Below are 19,775 nucleotides of genomic sequence, written 5' to 3' on the forward strand. Positions count from 1 at the left end.
CCTTCCCTTCCCTTCCCTCAGCCTGGAAAGGTTGTTCCATACTCTAATCCTGTAAAATGCCCTCTCCCATAGCACAGACATGGAAATTAGGGTATTAGTATGTTGTGTATACACTCAAAAGGTCACTGGTTGATGGCACAGCTTTTGGTACCATTGATGACACCACTGACGGCACAGCTCTGAGGACCTGAGATACTGTCATAAACCCACGTAGAAATCTGAAGGAAGCAAGAAGGTTCAAAATCTGAAATGCAGAGCAGAACATGAGGAAGAAAATGGAACTGCCAGAAAGAGTAATATAATATGTTGATGCCATATTGTAAAGTGCTTCAGCAATTTTGCATTCCTGGTGCTCTGTTGACCTGGGCCCAGGGGGATTGGATTCTGTGTGATGCTCACTAGCTAATTATCCGTGTGATGTCCAGGCAATGCAAATGAAGTGGTGGAAAGCATGTGCCATTTCAGTGTGCATTAGCCAGGGTCACATAATCTGCATCAGCAGTGTGCCAAGCACAGCCTTGGGAGGAAGAACCTCTGTGCAGGCTTAGAGTCAGAAAGGGCAGCTCCAGCTCCTGCTCCCAGCAGCAGACTTCCTGCATGCTATTCCAGCAGGCAGAAGATGGAGCCATGCCAGTGTACATGCTGTACAAATTATTCCCTAGGATCTGGAAGAAGAATTATATCAGTTGCCTCATCCCTGTCAGAAGGCAGTTGGCTCATAAGAACAGTAATTGTTTCTCTTATCTCTTTTGAAGGGAGTCAGGTTTCTTTCCCCAGATTTGCATCTGTAGGAGTATGCTGTTTATCGCTAGTGACCTTGCTGCTGTTGTTCATCAGCTTTCTTATACAGGGGAACTCCCAGCAGCTGCTTCTATCCCCTATCATCAGCCTTGCTTTCTGCCATGCTTGCAGGTTGTAGTTTTACATAAAAATTTCAAAGCAAACACTAGAGGCAAGTCAAAGGAGCTCATTTAAGTGCAATACAGTGATTGAAAAAAACCCAGTAATTGATGGGAGAAGAAAGAGTGGAATTATGCTGCTATATGAAGTTTTTTTGGCTCATGAGATGTTGCATTCTATGGCACTTGTTCTTTTAAAGATCTCTCCTTCCTTTTTAGCTGCTTACTCTATAGGTGTCTGTGAGAAATGCTGTTGATGAAATATGTTTGTGGAAATACTAAATTAGTTTGAAGTTTTCAAGGAATAAGGGAGGGAATCAGGACTGTGCCACACAGGAGAAGGCAGTGCTGAACAGAGGAAGAGAGGCTGTGGACTGGGTAGCCAAACTGTCATCCTCAGTTCAAATTATGAGAAATTCTGCAAAGAGTGTGTTGAAGGATCTGAGTATTTGAATAAACAAAATTGAATGAACAAAAGCAATAGAGATGATCTTTATTGCATAGCTCTGAGTGGCACACTTTGAATCCTATGAAGAGGATCAGATATTACCACTGAAATTATATTTTATGGTATTAACAGCTGGGAGCAGAGACTGCTTAGAACAGGTAAAAGACATGGTGTTGACAAACAAGCTGGAACTATCTGAAAAAGTGTTTGTGAAACTATGTAAGATGAAGAAAAAAGATTAATGACTAGAAGAATGTAAACAAAACAGGCAACAGCAGAAAGATGATTACTGGCAGGGAAGAATAAGGAAAAGGAAAGGACTGGGTAAAAATGGAGGAATGAGAAGGAACAGTATGTTAAAGCAGAAATCACAGGGAAGGTTGCCATAAAAGCAGGGTGAGAGAGAGGAAGATTTAAGTCTGCCAAAAGATCCAGGAGGTATGGCAAGTACTTGTTACAAGGCATTACCAGGAACAACTTGTCATTTGTCTGATAATCTGATCAGCATTGTTCTGAGTACAGGTGATGTTTTCTGCCTCTGCTTTCTCTAGCACAAAGAGATTTGAAAAGTCATTTTAATCCTACAATCATCCATCACTGGTGAAATCTGGTATCCTCGCCCACAGTGCTGTATGCCACAGTATCTTCATCATGGTCTTGCTTCATTTTGCTGCTGCTTCTGTTCTTTCTGTTTGGTAATTCTGGTTCTTCTCTGCTTTCTGGTATGAGATTTGCTCCTATGAATCTTGTGCTTCATCTTCTTCATCATTTTCTTGATTTTTCTGTTCCATGGATTCACACAGAACTTTTTGCCTTTCATGTGAAGACTAAAAGAGAAAAAATGGTTGTCGGTTTCAAAGAAAAAAAGTAAAAATCCCAGGTTTTAAAAATCATCATAATTATCATTCAACTATGAAGACCACCAAGTTAGACTTGGTTAACCTTAAATTATATTTTATGCTGTGTTTATTAATTTTTTTTTGCTGGTTTCAAATATATTAGGATCTATGTTTACATGACTAAACTTATATTCCAAAATCTGAAAAAATGCTTTATTACTTCAGTACAAAAAGAACCATAGTGTAAAGCAAAACATTTCTATAAACAATAACTAAGCAGATTACTGTGTAGATATTCTGACTATGATTATCATGCAAAAGTCTAGAAAATGTACCAATTTAATCCAAATGGTATGATATTGTACCAGGAAAAAAATTAGATATAGTTTATGCACAAAAGTAAAGCTGATTTAATGAGTTTAGGCAAGGGGTTTAGGGGATAAATAATTTGAAAAAACAGAGAAGTCTTTAAGGTGTATGAGTAATTTTTCAGTTCTGAAAATGTAATATTCAGTATATTTACTGAAAAAATAAATTTTAACAATCAAGTTTAAATATCACAAGGAAGGACATTTCTTAAATTGCATACAATATTGTTTTTTGAACTTGTGTTAGCTTTCTAAAATGCTACTTATTTAAAGGCTGGCTAATAGGTTTTCACTTGCAGTATCCCTTTCACGGTGAAAAACACAAAATATCTCTTACATAACAGCCTCTAGGTGACACAGGCCATCAGCTTTCTGGATTTCAAATCTCTCCACTCTTCTGAGAATTCCTTTGGGAATTTCATCTGAAATTTTCATGCAACAGTTAAAGGCCCCAGGGAACAAAGCTAAAAAGAGGAGCAGCAATGTTAGAAACAATACAGATATAAGAGGGATAAGTCATAGTTTGACTGTACAGAATCACAGAGGGGTTGAGATTGGAAGGCACCTCTGGAAGTCATCTGGTCCAACCCTCTGCTCAGGCAGGGCCATCTGGTCCCTGGGTCCTGCTTGAGCTCTGCTTTCAGCCCCTGATAATGTGCTTAGCTTAATTAACTCCATTTTATGGGACAAGCAGCCATTCTGTGATCAAGCAAGTCATGTGTTCATGCCCCTTCCCTCATTATCAGCAAAACCATGTGATGCACCTGGAGGTCCTGGAAAACAAGAGACAAAGGAATCAGATTTTTATTTCTGTTCCTACTAACCTCCAGCCTGCCATCATTCCTCCGCAGATGCAGGACTCAGCATTTCCCCTTGCTGAACTTTGTGAGTTTCCTCTCTGCCCATTTCTATGTCAGCAAAACCATGTGGTACACCAGCTACTGCTTCCAGTTTGTTATTGTCTCCAAACATGTCACAGGCACATTCTGTTCCATCATCCATGTCTTTAATGAAGGTATCAAACTCTATTGTAGCCCATGGTGACCCCTGGGGTTTGTGGCACCAATTAAAACCCTCTGGACCTAGTCCTTCATTCAGTTCTCTGTCTGCGTCAATCTTCACTCGTCTCTCCTATATTTTTTCAGCTTGTCTATGATGATATTGCAAGAGACAGTGATCAAAGCCTTTCCTGAAGTTAAGGTACACAAACCTCACCTCTCTCCTCTAGACCAATAAGTTAGTCACGTTATTTGGAGATGGCTACCAGGTCAGACAAGCATGATGTCTTCATAAATCCATGCTGACCACTCCTGATGGCTATCTTGTCTTTCAGATCTTGGGAAATGGTTTCTCAGATAGTTTTCTTCTTCATCTTCCCAGTGACTGAGATGAGGTTGGCCTGGGGAGTTTTCTGGATCTTCCTTCTTGCCCTACTTGAAGATAGGGGTAATACTTGCTCTCTTTCAGTCTTCAGAAACCTCTTGCACTTGCCATGACTATTCCAAGGTAACTGACAGTGGCCTCACAATGACATCAAACTGCTTCCTCAGCACTGGTTGTAGTCCATCCTATTTGTTCTGTGGTCTTATATACATCCAATTTTTAAAAGTGCTCTCAAGTTTAGTCTTTCTCCACTGACAATAAATCACTCTTGCTGTAAACATTCCATCTGGTCCCAGGAACCTGGGATTCTTGTTAGTCTGCCTAGTTTGCATAGTAAAAGAGTAAGAAAGAAAGTGTTGAGTATCTCAGCCTGTTCTATGTAATTTGGCACCAGTTGCTTTGTTCAGCTTAGCAGTGGGTTTTCATATTCAATCCTCTTTCTTTTGTTATTTGTAGACTTGTGGGACATTTTGTTACACATCACATCTCTTGACTGATTCAACTCCAGCTCGGCTTTGATTTTGTCCTTTCTAACTTCATTCCTGCATGATCAGACAACCTTATACTCCACTTGGGTCAGTGGCCCTGCTTCCACCCCTGTGTTATACTGTTTTTAGGTTCTGGTGCAGTTAAAAGCTCTAAGCCAGGCCTCCTGACACATTCCTTGGGTTTCTATTTTTCAGAACAGACCTTTCTAATGCTTGGAGGGGGTGACCCTTGAACACTAGCCAGCTCTATTTGATCCCACTTCTATCCAGGATCACATTCCATGGGACTCTTCTAAATTTCTGAAGAGGTTATAAATCAGCTCTTATTAAATCCAGGTCCATGATCTTGCTTTTTGCCCTGCTCCCTTCTCCTAGAATTCCAAACTCCACTACTTTATGGACACTGTAGCCAATGCTGCCTCTGATTTCATGCCCCTGACTAGGACTGCCCTGTTCGCAAGTATCTGGTCCACCTGAGTGCTTTCCTGTGCCACATCCTTGATCACTTGTGGATGATGTCATCAATGCACATCAAAGCTTGTGGATTGCTTCAGCACTGTTGTATTGCCCTTCCAGCAGATATCAGCATGGGTAAAGTCCCCCATGAAGACTAAGACACGTGAATTTGAGGATTTTTCCATCTATTTGAAGAAGGCCTCAGCTTCTTCTCTCTGGTTGGGAGGTCTATGGCAGACCCCCACGCTACCACATCACCCCTGTTGGTCTGCCAACTAATACTGACCTGTAAGCTCTCAACCAGCTCATCTTCCATCCTCAGGCAGAATCCATGCATTCCTGCTGCTCTCTTGCATAAAGACCAACTCCCTCTCCTTGCCTTCCAGCCTGCCATTCCTAAAAGCCCATATCCCTCAGCTGCAGCACAGCAGTGACATGATCCACCCCTGAGCACGTGTCCCTGAGCCCAGTGAGGTCCAAGCCCTGCACCTGCAGCCAACACTTCACACTCTTGTTTGTTCCCCATGCTGCACGCCTGAGTGCAAGGGAAATTCGGAGAGCTGTCAAGGGCTAGTTATCTTCAAAGCTTGTGCAGTGAGATACTGTCCTCTCAGTTTCTCCCACTAGAGAGATTGGTGCTTTAAATCAGTTTCCTTTACCCCACCCTGTGCACATATATGTAAAGACTTGTTACAGTAATATAAAAGAAATTTTAAAATATTTATTTTTACTTGTGGAAGATCACCAACATTAATGACACAGGAAGTGTCAGGAGTATAATTTAGAAGCTCTATTTTTTAGGTAAAATCAGGCCCATTATCTTTTGTTGTCTCTTTGAAATGATTAATGTTCTTGCTGGGCTTTGTGTTTTCTTTTACCCCAAGGGCTCCCATGGTTGACTTTCTCTCCCCTATGGGATTATCTTCTGCAGATTTTTTTCCTATTTGCTAATACCATCTTGAAAATAAAAAGTCACTGAACTTTAAAAAGAAGATCATCAGTCTAGGTGGATTTTTGTTTTTTAAGACAAATACTAACATTTGGGGCTTGATTTTCTTCTGTGTTAGCAGAGAAATATATCTTCTAAAAGGGATTTCCTCCACTAGCTCAAGGACAAGCAAAGCTGTATTGCTCAGGGATTTATCTAGGATGAAGGTCTCAGGATTAAACCCATGCTTCAAAATGAGCCCAGCAAAGACCCCTGGGTCCCCTGGGTCCCTGACTCTGTACTAATCTGGGAGAAGTGCAGAGGGAGTTTCCTTCCTATTTGTTTTTGTTTTTCTTTCTATGCATGCTTTCCCTAAGTAATCATTTAACCTTGAATGCAAGAGTCGTGAGCTAGAAAAAAAAAAAAAAAAAGAGAATCAATTTCAGCTTCTGTAAGCTGACATAAGTCTGTTTAAAATTTTTCCTGTAAGCAAGACAATTCTGTGTGCTGCTTCTTACAAGAGTGCTTGCTTAGTGCTGGAATAACAGATGCTGGCACAGCTGTAGCAGTGAGCTTGAGCAGCCAGCAGTGGAGCTGGAGTCATCGGAGAGCACTCACACTGCCTACTGCTGCTTAAAGGGGAATTTTATACCTGTAGGATTGATGACAGGGCCCTGGGATTTCATAGTCAGAAGGGAGGTGGAAAGACAGGAGCTGGCTCAGCAGTTGTCTCCTCAGCAACCCAGAGAGGAGTGCTATAGATAATTATATGGTTCAGAAGGACCAATTAAGTGTTGATTGCTACCTGTGTTTTTTCCCAGTTGTCCTTTGTTTTTCTCTCTTCAGCAGCATACTTCTTGTGAGGCAAGTTAATTGATGTTCACAAATGGAAATTCAGTTCATTGAGCATCACTAATTGTAATTTTTTTTCTAGGTCCTGACGATACAGTTGATAAAACTAAAGTATAAACTTTTGTAGTTGCCAGTCAGCTCCTGACAGAAGGATTCTATCAGATAAAAACTTAAGGAAGGATAACTGTATTTTAAACTGACTGATGTTGCCTGCTGTGCTTTTTGGAGAGGTCTATTCCACTATTGCTTTGGGGTCCAGTAAACTAAAATATTTGGCAGGACCAGTACTGCTAGTTTCTGTGGAATGGCTGAATATTACAAAATTAAGTTAAGGAGAGCCAGCTTCCCCTGAACTATTCCTCAACTGGTTTTGCTGATGCTTTTGCTTGTTTATCACCTCTTGCTCACATCCTACTTTATGTACTTAAAACCATCCCTTGCTTTGATATTCAGATCTGAACTATCAGTATTGCACTTTTCAGCGCACTATATAGCACCATGCTACCCATTTGTACACTTTATAACTGAAAATTATTAAATTAATATTGATGTACTTTTATAGCTTATAGAAAAAACATACTCAGGCTCAACCAAGGAAAATAAAGTAAAATGCACCTGATGCATCCAGGTGGGCTTTTGTGTGTCTCACTGGCCACTTCTGACTGACTGCCCTTTAGCAAAAAACTTAACCAACTGGAACTGCAACCTTTAACAACTTGTTTATAACTGCACATTAAGACACCACTTACTTGGCCAGAGTTGCCATTTTAGAGTAAATTCAGTCATTCACTGCTCAGTCAGTCTTTGACCTGGAGCATTGGATGCCACTGACATCCAGCCCACGCAGCTGTACAAAACTGTGCCCCGCAGTGGAAGCACAGGCAGCAAGCTGCATGTGAACCTGGGGAATGCCCCAACAGAAACCAGATTGAAAATAAAATGTAAATGGGTGCTGATAAAGAGGCAAGAGCATTTCTTATGGACACTGAGAGCCTCCTAGTACATTTTTATTAGACGTATGTGCCTGGAGAGGCTTTCTTGCTTTCATATGTATGTATTCTTTGAGGAATTCTGATATACACTGGGTTTTTGATGAAAAAGAAGCTGTCACAATTAATTTTCTTTTTTTTTTTCCTACATTTTTGTTAAGTGTATGAAAGCACAGATACAATATGGAAAATAGAATTTGATAATCTTTGAATCACAGATGAATGCATTGCATGAGGGTCTTTCTGTCAGAGAACACGAAAGTTTTACCAGCAATTGTCTGTTGACAGAGGCACTTCTGAGAACTGGTACCTTTTTACATGGAAGTCAGTTTTAAAAGTGTTTTTTTTTTCTTGTGTATGAAGTACAAAAGCAGTGAGCCAAGGAAATCCTGTAATTCCCCAGAGCCCAGGAGAACTGAAGCTGCAGTCATGGAGCACTGAGCCATTCTGCAGCTCCATTGTTACTGTAACTTCATTCTAATCTACTAAATTACTATAATTTAATTTAATCTAAGTGGGAAGAAATTAGGAGATAAACCTAAGCAAAGCTAATAATTTCAGCCCAACCTAGGGCCATATTTTTTATGTGGTTAAAGCAATTAGCTCAGGGTTATTAGTAATTGTTGATTTAACAGTAGTTAAAAGGAAAGAACTGTGGCTTTGCACACGGTTGTTGGCATGATCTGTTTTGTGCCATTTATCAGTCAAGAGGATTTTTGCAGTGCTGCTGATTTCATTTGTCTCAGTGCTCAGTGACACAGTAAGAAATACACAGCAGCTTACACAAAAATTATTTTGACCTGTTGTCTGACACTGAGACTCTTAAAGCTAAAGGAACTGCTGAAAGGACTAAGCTTAGTGATGGATCTTGAGACAGAAGGGATTCCTCTGTTGTTATTTTAGCAAGTGATATTATCTATTTCGGTATTTCTTCTCTGGGAACTGTCTCCAGGGAAGGACCTGTTGTCTTCAAAGTTATTTAGCACATTCAGAAAAAGGAAAAAAGAAAAAAAGAAAAGAAAAGAAAAGAAAAGAAAAAAAGAAAAGAAAAGAAAAGAAAAGAAAAAAAGGGAAAAAGGGAAAAAAAAAGTTTAAGTTGTCCAGCTTGTCCCTACACAGGACAGAAGGGGTTGGAACTGAATTATCTTTAAGGTGCCTTCCAAATCAAGCCATGCTGTGATTGAAGTGAAGTACCTGGGAATAGAGCACAGTGAAAACAAAGCTTCTCATGGAACAAGACCTCCATGAGTACTATCCATTATATCTGTCTTTACATTTTAGTTGATTAGTATCAAATCTCTTTGACTTCCTAAACTTTCTTTTTCCATTTCCTCTCGCCATCTGGCCAAACTTAGTCTACAGAAACTTGTCTTACCCTTCTGCTCTACTTTTTTCATTGTCATTCTTGAACTTGAGAGCCACATGTTAATCAGCCAGAGAAGGCTGGTTGTCTAGAGTTCAGGCAAAAAATACTAAAAAGAGTTATTGGTACATACACGATTTCTGAGGCCACAAAGAACTTTTCTGTCCTTCAGTTTCAAGCTGACATTCCTAGATTCACCAAATCTCTTAGGAAAACTGTCATGCCTGATGAAGAACCTTCCAGTGGCACACATGGCATGCCAGGCTCTTGTACTGCTTTCCTTTGCAGTTTCAGGCAGGTGGGGCTGGGCAGGGGGTAAGGTAGAGCACTGGCAAGGAGAGAAATGGCAGTCAGTGGTTCTGCCAGCCTCCTCCACACAGAATTTAACATGGCAGGGTGTTGGAGATCCAGGCACAGAAAATGTCCCTTTATCTATGCTGCCAGGCTCAGGCACCTGAGAGAACACTGTGTTTAATTTAAGACCATGGAGAAAGCTTCTAAAACTAAGTTGAGAAACTGGGAATGTGAATGTGTGTTAGATAGAATTATGTTAAGTTACTGGGTGAAAAATATAGTTTAGAGATACAGTAGTGAATAAGAGACAAGATGGAGGTTCTTGGGCATTGGTTTGTCTTTGCCTTTCTTTCTTCTTCTTCATGGATTTTGATAATATTTTTGTGATTTTTGGTGGTGAAAAAGTTTGCAGTGCAGACCTCAGGTGTTTGGTTTTTGGGTTAAATGTAAAAATAAATTAGTTGGCATTTGATAATTGGATAGTTTTTGCTTAAAAGGCCTTGTGGACAGAGCCCAAGGTCACCATTTGTAGTTTGCTAGGTTAGTGTTTAGAAGTACTTATTATCTGTAAAAATGTAATATAGATAAGGTAAAATAAACATTCTAAGTCTGAATGTGAAAACTGTCTCTCTGCTTCTCAATCCTGATCCTGGGGAAAAGAAGTGAACACTTTTACATTTGGTGCCCCAGAGACTTCTACAGCAGGGCACGTCTTTGCCTCATGAAGGAGGCAGATGGAGGAAGAAAGAGGAGATGATGCCCCATGGAAATAGATGGTGAGTGATGGAGCCACTGTGCCCCCAACCCCTGTGCATGCTCTTAACTATTGGTTTCATTTTGGTCTCTTTTGACTAAACATAATAAAGAAAAGCTGTGCTTTAAGTGAGAACAGTAGGGAAGGCATTTTATTTCCTTTCTCCATTTCCCTCCACTCCAGATCCAGCCCAGCTGCCCAGAACTTGTGCAGCTCTTTTCTTCACAGATTTTACTCCAGCAGTCAGTTTTGACCATGCCTTTGGTGGTTCTTCCTGAATCCTACTGGCAGTGCACAAGAGCTTGTCAGTACTGCTGGCAGAGCACCTGGTGCACCTTTGGGAACTGGACTGCTTGAGTGCAAGGCCACATTGTACCTGTTCTTTCATGTAACCAAGAAAACCAGGACAGTTCTTGAATTTTCACACACTAAGGGACCCCAACAAACATGGGTAACATTATTTATCAGGATGGGTTCCCTCAACACTTTGTGTTGAGGTCTGAGGGAATGCTTCTCTTGCATGGTGAGGTCCATAAATTTGAGCCACTTTCTGCTTCTACGCTGAAATGTGAGACCTGCTGCTAATTGTGCCTCAAGTTCCCCCTGAATGGTTGCAGGTCTGCACACATTGCACAAGTTTGGCACACCTGTGCTATTAGCAGCAGGCATTAGTATTTCCTAATGGAATTCTTTTGTGGTTACAAGGTAGGCTTTGTACATCTGGAAAGAAAACCCAAACAACTTTACATTGATTAATTGTATTAGCATCTTGCTTAGTCAGGACGTGGTGTGTATTGATACAAACATAGAATCCAGGCTCTTCCCTTGGATGGAAATTTACTATCACATCACCTGCACTTAATATTAACTACTATAAGGTAGCTTATTTTGCACTCATAGTGCATATTTATCACTTCATTTCATAAAGCCAAAAATGGTTTCTCCCATTTAATTTGAGGCTATTGTAAGAGTTCAACACCTCAAGGCATGTCTTTTCCTCTTAACCTAAAGCAAGCCAATAACTATTTCATTATGCAGAAGGCTCTGATCCTGGCTGACAGGTGAACAAAGCAGGATGTTAGAATTCTTGGGAAATACAGCATAGACATAAACTGTAAAAACAAGGAAGTTGCTTAATTGCTAGACTTGAGAGGAGAGCTCAAATACTGAAAAATGTTCCAATGCATCCTACTATTTTGACATGGCAATACATACAGTTAAAGCACAATTCTGACAGCTGAAAAAAAAGATAGAAGGGATTCTAAGCTAAAACCATATAACCATAAACAATAAGACATAAATGAAAATAGCATACTACATAAAGAATAAATATAAATGAAGTTATGAAGTGATGCTTTTCCTGTTCTGTTGTTAATATGGACATGTTCAAAGCTGGAAGGCTGACTGGAGATGGATAGATGGGTATTTCCTACAGGTCAGGATTTTAGGATAGGTTTTTGTCCATCAACTCATGATCAGTTTGCAAGCTGTCTGTCTCCATACAACATCCTTGGTGCTTGGGTTACAGAGCATCAAAGAAATGCAGGCTGAAAATTGGCAAAACAGAGTGTAATATTGATCTGGTTATAGAAAACAGTAATATCTACTGCCTTACCAGAATGGGAAATTTCTGCTATTCCTGGAAAAAAACAAACATCACAAGGTATTGCATATTAAGATGCAAAAAGAAGCTATCATGTGAACATAAATCTGTTTTTTTTCTATAAAGAAACACATTTTGAGAAGAGGGAACCCATCTCCCACACTGTACAGACCAGACTAACATTACTGGAATACCTTCAGTAGGGTAAGTCCAGATAACTCCTTTGGGAAGTCTCAATCTTATTTAGTTGTTATTCCTATGCTGTAGCATTGAACATTTGATTTGGATGCTATTACTGTATGTGAATTACCAGTTTTCTCCCTTCATGTCTTCAAGATGAAATTCATGTAGGAGCTTCCAGAACAGAATTTTTGTCTTTTCAAACTGAAATTCAAACCAGCCATCTCTGGAATAAGCTCCATTGTCCAGCCTACTCCATACTTCTTGTAGTGCTGCCTCCTTCACTGAGCAAATCCCTGTAAATCCCTGGCTGAGATGTGATCATGGAAGATTACCAGGGTTTTAAAATCAAAATTGAAAAATTTATTTTGAATTATTATGGGGAATGGGGGTAAAGGGGTAGAGTTTGTGGAGGAGAAATCCCCATCACACCCTACAGAATACCTTGATTTTTTTTCTGGCCTTGCCTGGCTGGGTCACGTTTAAGCCTGTAGCTAGGTGTGATTTTGAACAACAGATGGCTTTCCTGACCTCCATCAACAGCTGCCAATTCACATCCACAAGCAAAGGAAACTACCACAAGTTTATGTGTAACCACCAGTCCAGATCTTACTTGTATGTCTGCTGTCATCCTGAAATAAATGGGTGCATAATGGTGAGCCGAAGAGGTGTAAGCATAGGTAGGGTTAAGTACAAATCTGGTTCAGCTCAGGTAGGGTGTGCCTGAAACCCAACCAGCCACCTGAAATTCTGCTCATTTTTATTGTGGGTCTGCCATTTGAGTATTGTAGTCAAGTATGGAGCATGTCTGGATGAGGAAAGTTGGGTGGTAAAGGCATTCAGGAGGTTCAGTGTAAAAGAACACATTCTAAGAGAACCTTTACTTTGACCTGTGCATGTATGTGTCAGTTCTATTGTGCAAGACCTTGCTGACTGGCCAGAACAAAAGCACTTGCAGAGCCTTCCATGCCAGCAGGTGCAGTGGCCATTTTAACAGGATACAATTCTAAGGCAGATTTTGTCCATGTGTTGTGTAAATCTTCAAGGAATTCCACAATTCCTACTCCTACTGATACCAGTAGAGCCTGAAAAAGGATCATCCTGAAGAAACTCCAGAATTTGAATTACCTTCTCTGTGAACACAGTCTATTTTACAGTAAAAAATTACAAAGAAAAAGTAAGAATTCAAGCACATCCTTGTCTAGTTGATTTAGAAAGCTTTTAAAGTTAATTTTTAAAATTTCTTTTTAAATTTTGAGTTTAAAGTTAAGTTTAATTTTTAAATGTTATTGTATCTCCTGAATCCTTGAGACATGCTGTGCTGAACACAGAGCAAAGTTGCATGCAAAACTGCTTTTCTGCTGGGAGAAATCTGTTGAAGTTTTTCATAAAAAGTTTTTTGAAACCTCTGTCACCCAGGGCAATTTCACTTTAAAGGAAAAAGACCAAGTGATTTTCTAAACACATTTCCTCTGGGAAGATTGTAAAGGAGGAATTTACACCTGAACTTGTGAGATCCCTTTAAACAATTACTGACATTTTTCTAGGTGTTCCCTCAGGAAATCACTGCTTTAAAGGTCTTACACCCTCAGCAGGTAAACCCTTCTTGATAATGTTTCCTGTGACAAAGAGCTCATATGTCTTTTCCTTGCTTAAGCCACTTCACAGAAATATAACTTGCTCACATCTGTCGTGGAAACATCAGGTTTGCAGAGGAAATTCTCAGGTGAATCCCTGACTGCTGAAAATGCCAACTGCTATTCAGTAAAGACACCCAAGTTCGACTTTTTGAAGAAAAGCAGCACAGACCTTTAAGCTATCACCTCTGGTCCTGTGCAGAGCTGCAAAGGCTCAAGCAGACACGGTTCCAGGCAGGCACACTTCAGGTCTTTTTTCTTTAAGAGATCAAAGTGTAGAAAAAGATAAAATACAGATCTACTTACTCTCAGACGTCTGACTAACCATGAGTGGTAGAACAACCAAAACAATGACAAATTTCACATCCATTCCTCCTTGGAGCTGCGGGAGCGCAGCCACAGAGCAGGTGGCGAGCTGCAGGACTAACACCTGATCCTACCTGCTGGCTGCCGGGGATGGACGTGCCTTAAAGCCCCACCCTGAGCAGCAGCTTGGCGTCAGTTCTGTCCTGTGTGGCACTATGGACTTCAGCAGGATCCCTCCTCTCACCTGAAGACGTGTGTTTTGCCAGATGGGAAGACAGGCTGTATTCCTTGCAGATCCCCGAGATGGGACAGCCTTACAGCCAGGTCCTTGCAGCCCTCCTCACTGATGAGGCTCTTCAGAAACAGACTTGCCAAGGGTAGGAATACCTCAGAAACAAGTACTTGCAGGAGTGAGGATTAAGAAAAAAACCCTCTACTATTAAGTGTTATCTGCATGGAAGCTACACGTGCAATGCTGTGGGCCGAACTTGCTGTGCTGCAAACAGGTACAACCTTAAAGGAGACCCCACCATTGACCTCAGTTTATGTTTGACCTAGGCATTTTCAGTCTGTAAGGACCATGTTATTCCTGTCACACTTGGCTTTCAGGAGGTTTCACAGCTTCCAAACCCCTAAAAGATTACTGTGTGGTTTCAGTCCGAACTGAGCACTGTGGCTGTAAGAGTAGCTGCTGTACTCCACCACAGCCAGGGCAGTGCAGGCTGCCTGCTTTGACCAGGGCTGAGCTAGAAAAAGCAGTCTGGGAATTTCCTACACCAAGCTCATCTTTGCTCTGGCTCATTACACCATTCTTAGAATTCTTAATTTTCCAGACACAAAGTGGAAGAAATTGCTAGCTTCAGGGACTTTAGTCTATATTTACACCGTCCCAACACTGCTTTTGCAATTTCATCTAATAATAAATTAATAAAATGCAATCAACCTTTCTGGCTATCAGTGTTTTACTTCATAGCTGTTTGTTTCTGCTATTCACTGTTATCTACCAGGATCAGAGACCAGGGCAAATCCAGACTACCACACTTTGAAATGAAAGTCTACTGTTAAAATGAAAAAGAGTAGAACATAATCTTGTGTGGTGTTTTAAGTATGATTTTGGGGAAGTAATTTATGTTGAGATCAGCAAGTTGACCCATTGTCACCATTCAGTTTATAAAAGCTAAACCACCCTGGCCAAAGCTAAGACAGGTCACAACATCACAACCTGAACCTAAGGACAAGAATATTAGCAACACTATTGTTCTTCAAAGTAGCATGAGGAGGAACAAACTAGACTAAAAGAAATACAGTGAGACAGATGCTGCTGGAGTAACATGTTAAAGAAACAGCTTCAGTCAGTATTAGATTTTGTATTCCAGTGTCTGGTTGATGCTGCTAATCAGGATGCTTTGTTTTCTTGCAGATAATTAATTAGTTTGTTCTGGCAAATGCTTCACATGGGATGGTACAGTTTTAAAGATCTGATCCAGATTACAAGGGTCTTTCCACAGTGAGCATATGGACTACAGGGAGCTGTAGCAGTGATGGGGATGGAGGAAGAACCAAAACATTTTGTGTTTCTTAAGACTTGTTCCTGTATGACAAGTTCTAAGAGGTTCCCAGAGGTAACTCAGACACACACCCCTCCTATGTTCTAAAACCAGGGAATGAATACAGGTATCTTGAGTATTATTTTCTCTGCTGCTGGTAACAAACAACAGCACACCGAATAAAACTTCTTTCAGCTTGAGCTCAAGTTTTATATCTTATGTTCCTCTATCTTATGTTCATATTGTCATTTATAGGTACAGAATAAAGCAAATGACCATTTGTTTCAACATGAAAGTGCAGCAAGGAAGCTGAGATTGTGTCAGACCCGGAACATGCTTCCCACTTTATGGAGGCTATATAATGTGTCAACAATTTAAAATGCTAAACCTATTGGGAAAGGACAAAATGCAAACTGAGGAAATAAGCTAATTTATGAGTCTGAGAAATTAAAAATAAAAACAAAGTCAGAGAACAATAGCAAATATTGTGCTATGGCTCCACATGAATGAGCAGGCAGCCATCCAATTTCCAAAGGAAGGAGTTAGCCAGAAAATCTTTTCCAAGAAGTTGGCTGACAAGAGTTGACAGTGGCATTAGTTACAAGTACAGCTGAAAGAAGGCAAAGAGTTTTATTGACATATTGACTTGGAGCGCATTCAAAACTCAAATCAAAGCACTAACCTGCAGGCAGTAATTGTTGCAAATGAGAAGCTAGCCATTCTTTTATCCTGAGAAACAAAGTAAATAGTTTTTAAAATCCTTTTTGAAGTTCTACCTTTTACTTCTGAAAGTAGAACAACTAGCAAGGCTAAAACTGACAGACCTTTTAATCTGAGCCTTCAGTTTTTGACCAGGGGTTAATGGTTGCAACTTCTTCTACTGCATTGTGCACTGTAACATAATGCCCTCAGTTATATTTACTGTTCTTCAGTTTCTCAAGCTGAGGCAAGAGCAAATGCTCCTTCCTTCACCCCTTCCTTGCAGTCAAATAATGATCTTTTGACACAGGAGTGGCATGCTGAGGAAGACTAAGCCTGGTTTGCTAACACAGGGTAATTCATGTTTAAATATAGTTACTGTTTCCAGCAAAACTTAATTTGATGAAGGCTTCTAGCACATTGATAGATGCAAAAGGCTTATTACAGTACTTATTACTCTGTTAATGATGATAATAATCAACTCACAGTAATTTTTTTTTCCTAGTTTGGCTTGAAATCATGAATGGGCATATTTCACAATGATTTACAAATACACTTTGGACTTCCTAGCAATGTCTCAATTGTTTATGTGGGTATCAAAACCCAAAACTGTGGCCTCCCCAAATGTCCCCTATTCTAGACTGCATTGGCTGGCCCTGTGCCTGCAATAAACCTCTGACTTTAAAATGGTTTGCACAATTCTCATTCAGCCTTCTCCATACCAGAAATTTTGTCTGTGGCTACTTTATTTTGGGGAAAAATTAGAAGAGTCCCCAAGAAAACTTTGAGCTGTGAAAATTATTAGTGCTTAATATGCAAGTTCCAATATACAAGCCAGATTCAGTCCTCTGCCCAAGAGGGAGGGTATGGATACACCCACATGTCAGATCAGCTCCCCAGCAGCCAGCAGTGGGATGGATCCAGGGCCTCAGTGGGATGGATCCATCTTACACGCAGCACTATATCTTATAGGTACATAAAACAGGGAAGGAACTTGAGGAGGGACTGGAGCACCCACTCCTCTTGCACCAGATGGATGTCCCCACAGATGATGTTCACGTGCTCCCACTGTGCTCAGCCTCCCCAGGACTCTCTGGTGCACAAAGGTGCACCGCTTTCAGGAGCTGCTGAAAGGCTTGTCTCTTTCTGAGCTGTTGCCTGGCACTCAGGGCATAGATTTCCCATTCCCTGACTACTAAATTTTGACAGAATAGGATGAAAGCTGAGTTCTTTGGGAGAAGATGAAGGTTTTTGTCCTGAAATGACATTTTGGGCTTTACGGACCAAGAAGCCAAAGGTCTGGCTGCAGTGTTAAAATTTCAGAAAAATACCTAGAATTTCCCATTGTCCATTTCAGTAAACTGTTCATTATGGGTATTTTGAATTTCATCTGGAGCAGCTGACACACAAAGTCATGGACAGACAGACAGACAATACATATACACATCCAGGCATTTTACCTGGAGGTGGCTGTATGCATTTAAGCTCTTCCTGCGGCAGCAATAATCATCACCAATGGAAACAGCACAGAGGAAGCCCCTACCACTGGAGGAGGAGATAATTCCATGGCACAGGTGCTAATAGAGAAGAGAGGATGACTGGCATTCAAAAGAGGAGTGAAAATTCTCTCCGAAGTGAGAACTGTGAGAAAACTGATGCTGATACAAGATCTGTGATTCTGTCCCTCTCTGCAGGAATGAAACTAAAGAGAAGATGGCCATGAAAATATTGCAGACAAGAGAGGCAGACACCCAGAAAACAATTACTGAAGAAAGAAGGGGTACCATGTGATAGAATGGTCTATTAGCATCACGTTGCAGATGGTGAACCATTCTGGGAAGTCAGTGCTGAGCAGAGCCCCAGGGTTCACCTCAAAAACTTACTTCAAGACTGCCAAAGAATACATTACTGCTGGTGAATTAAAAATCTTGGCTCCTAATAGCATGTTCCCATCATTTGAGATAGCCAAATTATAACCCCATCTAAGCTGACACACTATCAGGCAGCATTAGAGGAAGGACCTAATTTATTGAGGCAGTAAGCAAAAGGACACACTGAAGACCTTTCCCTTCTCATTCTCTACTAAAAAAACAAAAAACCAAACCAAACCAAACCAAACAAACAAACAAAATCATAATTTAGAGGACCACAAGGTAGGTGCTGAAGAAAAAGAGTGGCAGATATTTTCCACAGCTGATTGACTCAGGAGAAAACCTGATGCTGAGATGCACAAGCAGGAAATAAATACATTGAGAACTGTGGTTTTGAATAGAACAAAGACCAGTAATTCTGCATGCTTCCTTATTGTTTTAAATGTATCTTCTTAACTGCATGGCTGAGTTGATCTTCAAACCAAATAAAAAATATGACATTTACATCAGTTCACACAGCCTCTTTCCAATTCTACCTGCCAAGAGACTTTGCCTTTTGTCATGACAAAGCTGAGTTCCAAAGACCAGGTACTTCTAAATTTTGGATGGGTTTTTTTTTTTTTTGTCCTAGGCCTTAACTGACTTTTTGAATGAGGAAATGAGTCTGTGCTTTTGATTCCAAAAGGCAAAAACCAAAACTGGGGATGGACAGAAGGTCCACGTGTTTCACAAACATGTGAAAGGCAGTACCTGACCAGGTCAGTGGTCTGGATCAGCAGGATGTTCTGTTTCTAACCTGCTTCTCCTGAGTCCTAGAAAACATGAAGTTGTCTTTCTGTTCAAGATGTACCCTGAACCTATTCTGATCTCCCCATCTTTTAAAACCCAACATTGTATGCAGAGGATGATAGCAAAAAGTCTCAAATGGAAATGCATAACAAGTTTTTAAAAAAGTTTGGTGCTGTTTTCTACCAACATAAACAAACACAGAAATGTTCTGGTCTTACAGTTTGAACACGTTTACGGTCAGAGAGGCTTACGCAGGACGAGCGCAAACATGACCGCAGACAAGGTTATACCAACACGAGTGTGTGCGGGGCACGTGCAGCGCATTGCAGCAACGCGTGGGGAACAGCAGCCTTGCACCAGCTTTGCAGGGAACAAATGTGATCCTAACTCTTTTCCTGACCCAAATTCACTGACTCTGACAGTAGCTTGTGAAGTCATTACCAACCCTGAACTATGATCTCTTGCAGCCCTTGTTTATACCAGGAAATTAAATTTTGTCTTATAAACCATCATGTCCTCATATTACATGTTTGTTATTTAGTTAGCACTGAGGCTTTTATACAACTTCACATGACCTCAGGTCTGCCAGGTAACAGGCAGTCGTCTCCTCACAGCTCTGAGGCCTCTGAGGCTATGCTGCACTTGTCAGTCTCACACAGCCTATTTGGTTTTTTGTTTAGAGCTGAATTCACAGTTCATTTAAGACCATTGTGAGCCAAGACTTCTTTTATGCTTTCTACAGCCGAGGCTAAGAAATGTGATGGTGACAATAATGAAGGATCTTTCCCTCCTGAACAGGCCTTGTGGCTCACTGTAAAAGTGTTTTCACTCTGTGTCTTTGCATAAATTTCTATCAATGCCCATTCTGTCTCTGGGGCTGTCAGGTAACTTGGGCCAAGTGGGGAAACTCACCATGTAAGGAGCAGTCATCCAAAACAGTTTCCTCCCCATGAAACTTTAATTTTTTTTTTGATTAATTTTTTTTCCACAGAATGGAACAAAATAATTTCAGCGTACAATTCCATCATGTGTGATGATGAAACACAGCAGACAGGACTGTACTTGGGTTAATCTCTACTGTC

The 19,775-nt window shown here is 40.6% G+C and overlaps 1 protein-coding gene and 1 long non-coding RNA gene across 2 annotated transcripts; one reads left to right on the forward strand and one right to left on the reverse strand.

Annotated features, from left to right (window-relative positions):
• Positions 1-1,362: 1,362 nt before the first annotated feature.
• On the reverse strand, positions 1,363-17,720 carry CCL28 (C-C motif chemokine ligand 28). The gene is made up of 3 exons (XM_015652143.3): positions 13,788-17,720; positions 2,892-3,018; positions 1,363-2,174 (listed from the first exon to the last, which is right to left on the reverse strand). The coding sequence occupies exons 1-3, from the start codon at positions 13,849-13,851 to the stop codon at positions 1,997-1,999; spliced, it is 369 nt and encodes a 122-aa protein (XP_015507629.1). The 5' UTR covers positions 13,852-17,720; the 3' UTR covers positions 1,363-1,996.
• Positions 8,793-19,214, forward strand: LOC107215781. The gene is made up of 4 exons (XR_001525249.2): positions 8,793-10,083; positions 11,791-11,868; positions 17,728-18,662; positions 18,914-19,214. It is a non-coding gene; the product is annotated as an uncharacterized LOC107215781 (long non-coding RNA).
• The last annotated feature ends 561 nt before the right edge of the window (positions 19,215-19,775 follow it).

This window comes from Parus major, chromosome Z, assembly GCF_001522545.3.
Source record: "Parus major isolate Abel chromosome Z, Parus_major1.1, whole genome shotgun sequence".
Lineage (NCBI taxonomy): Eukaryota > Metazoa > Chordata > Aves > Passeriformes > Paridae > Parus > Parus major.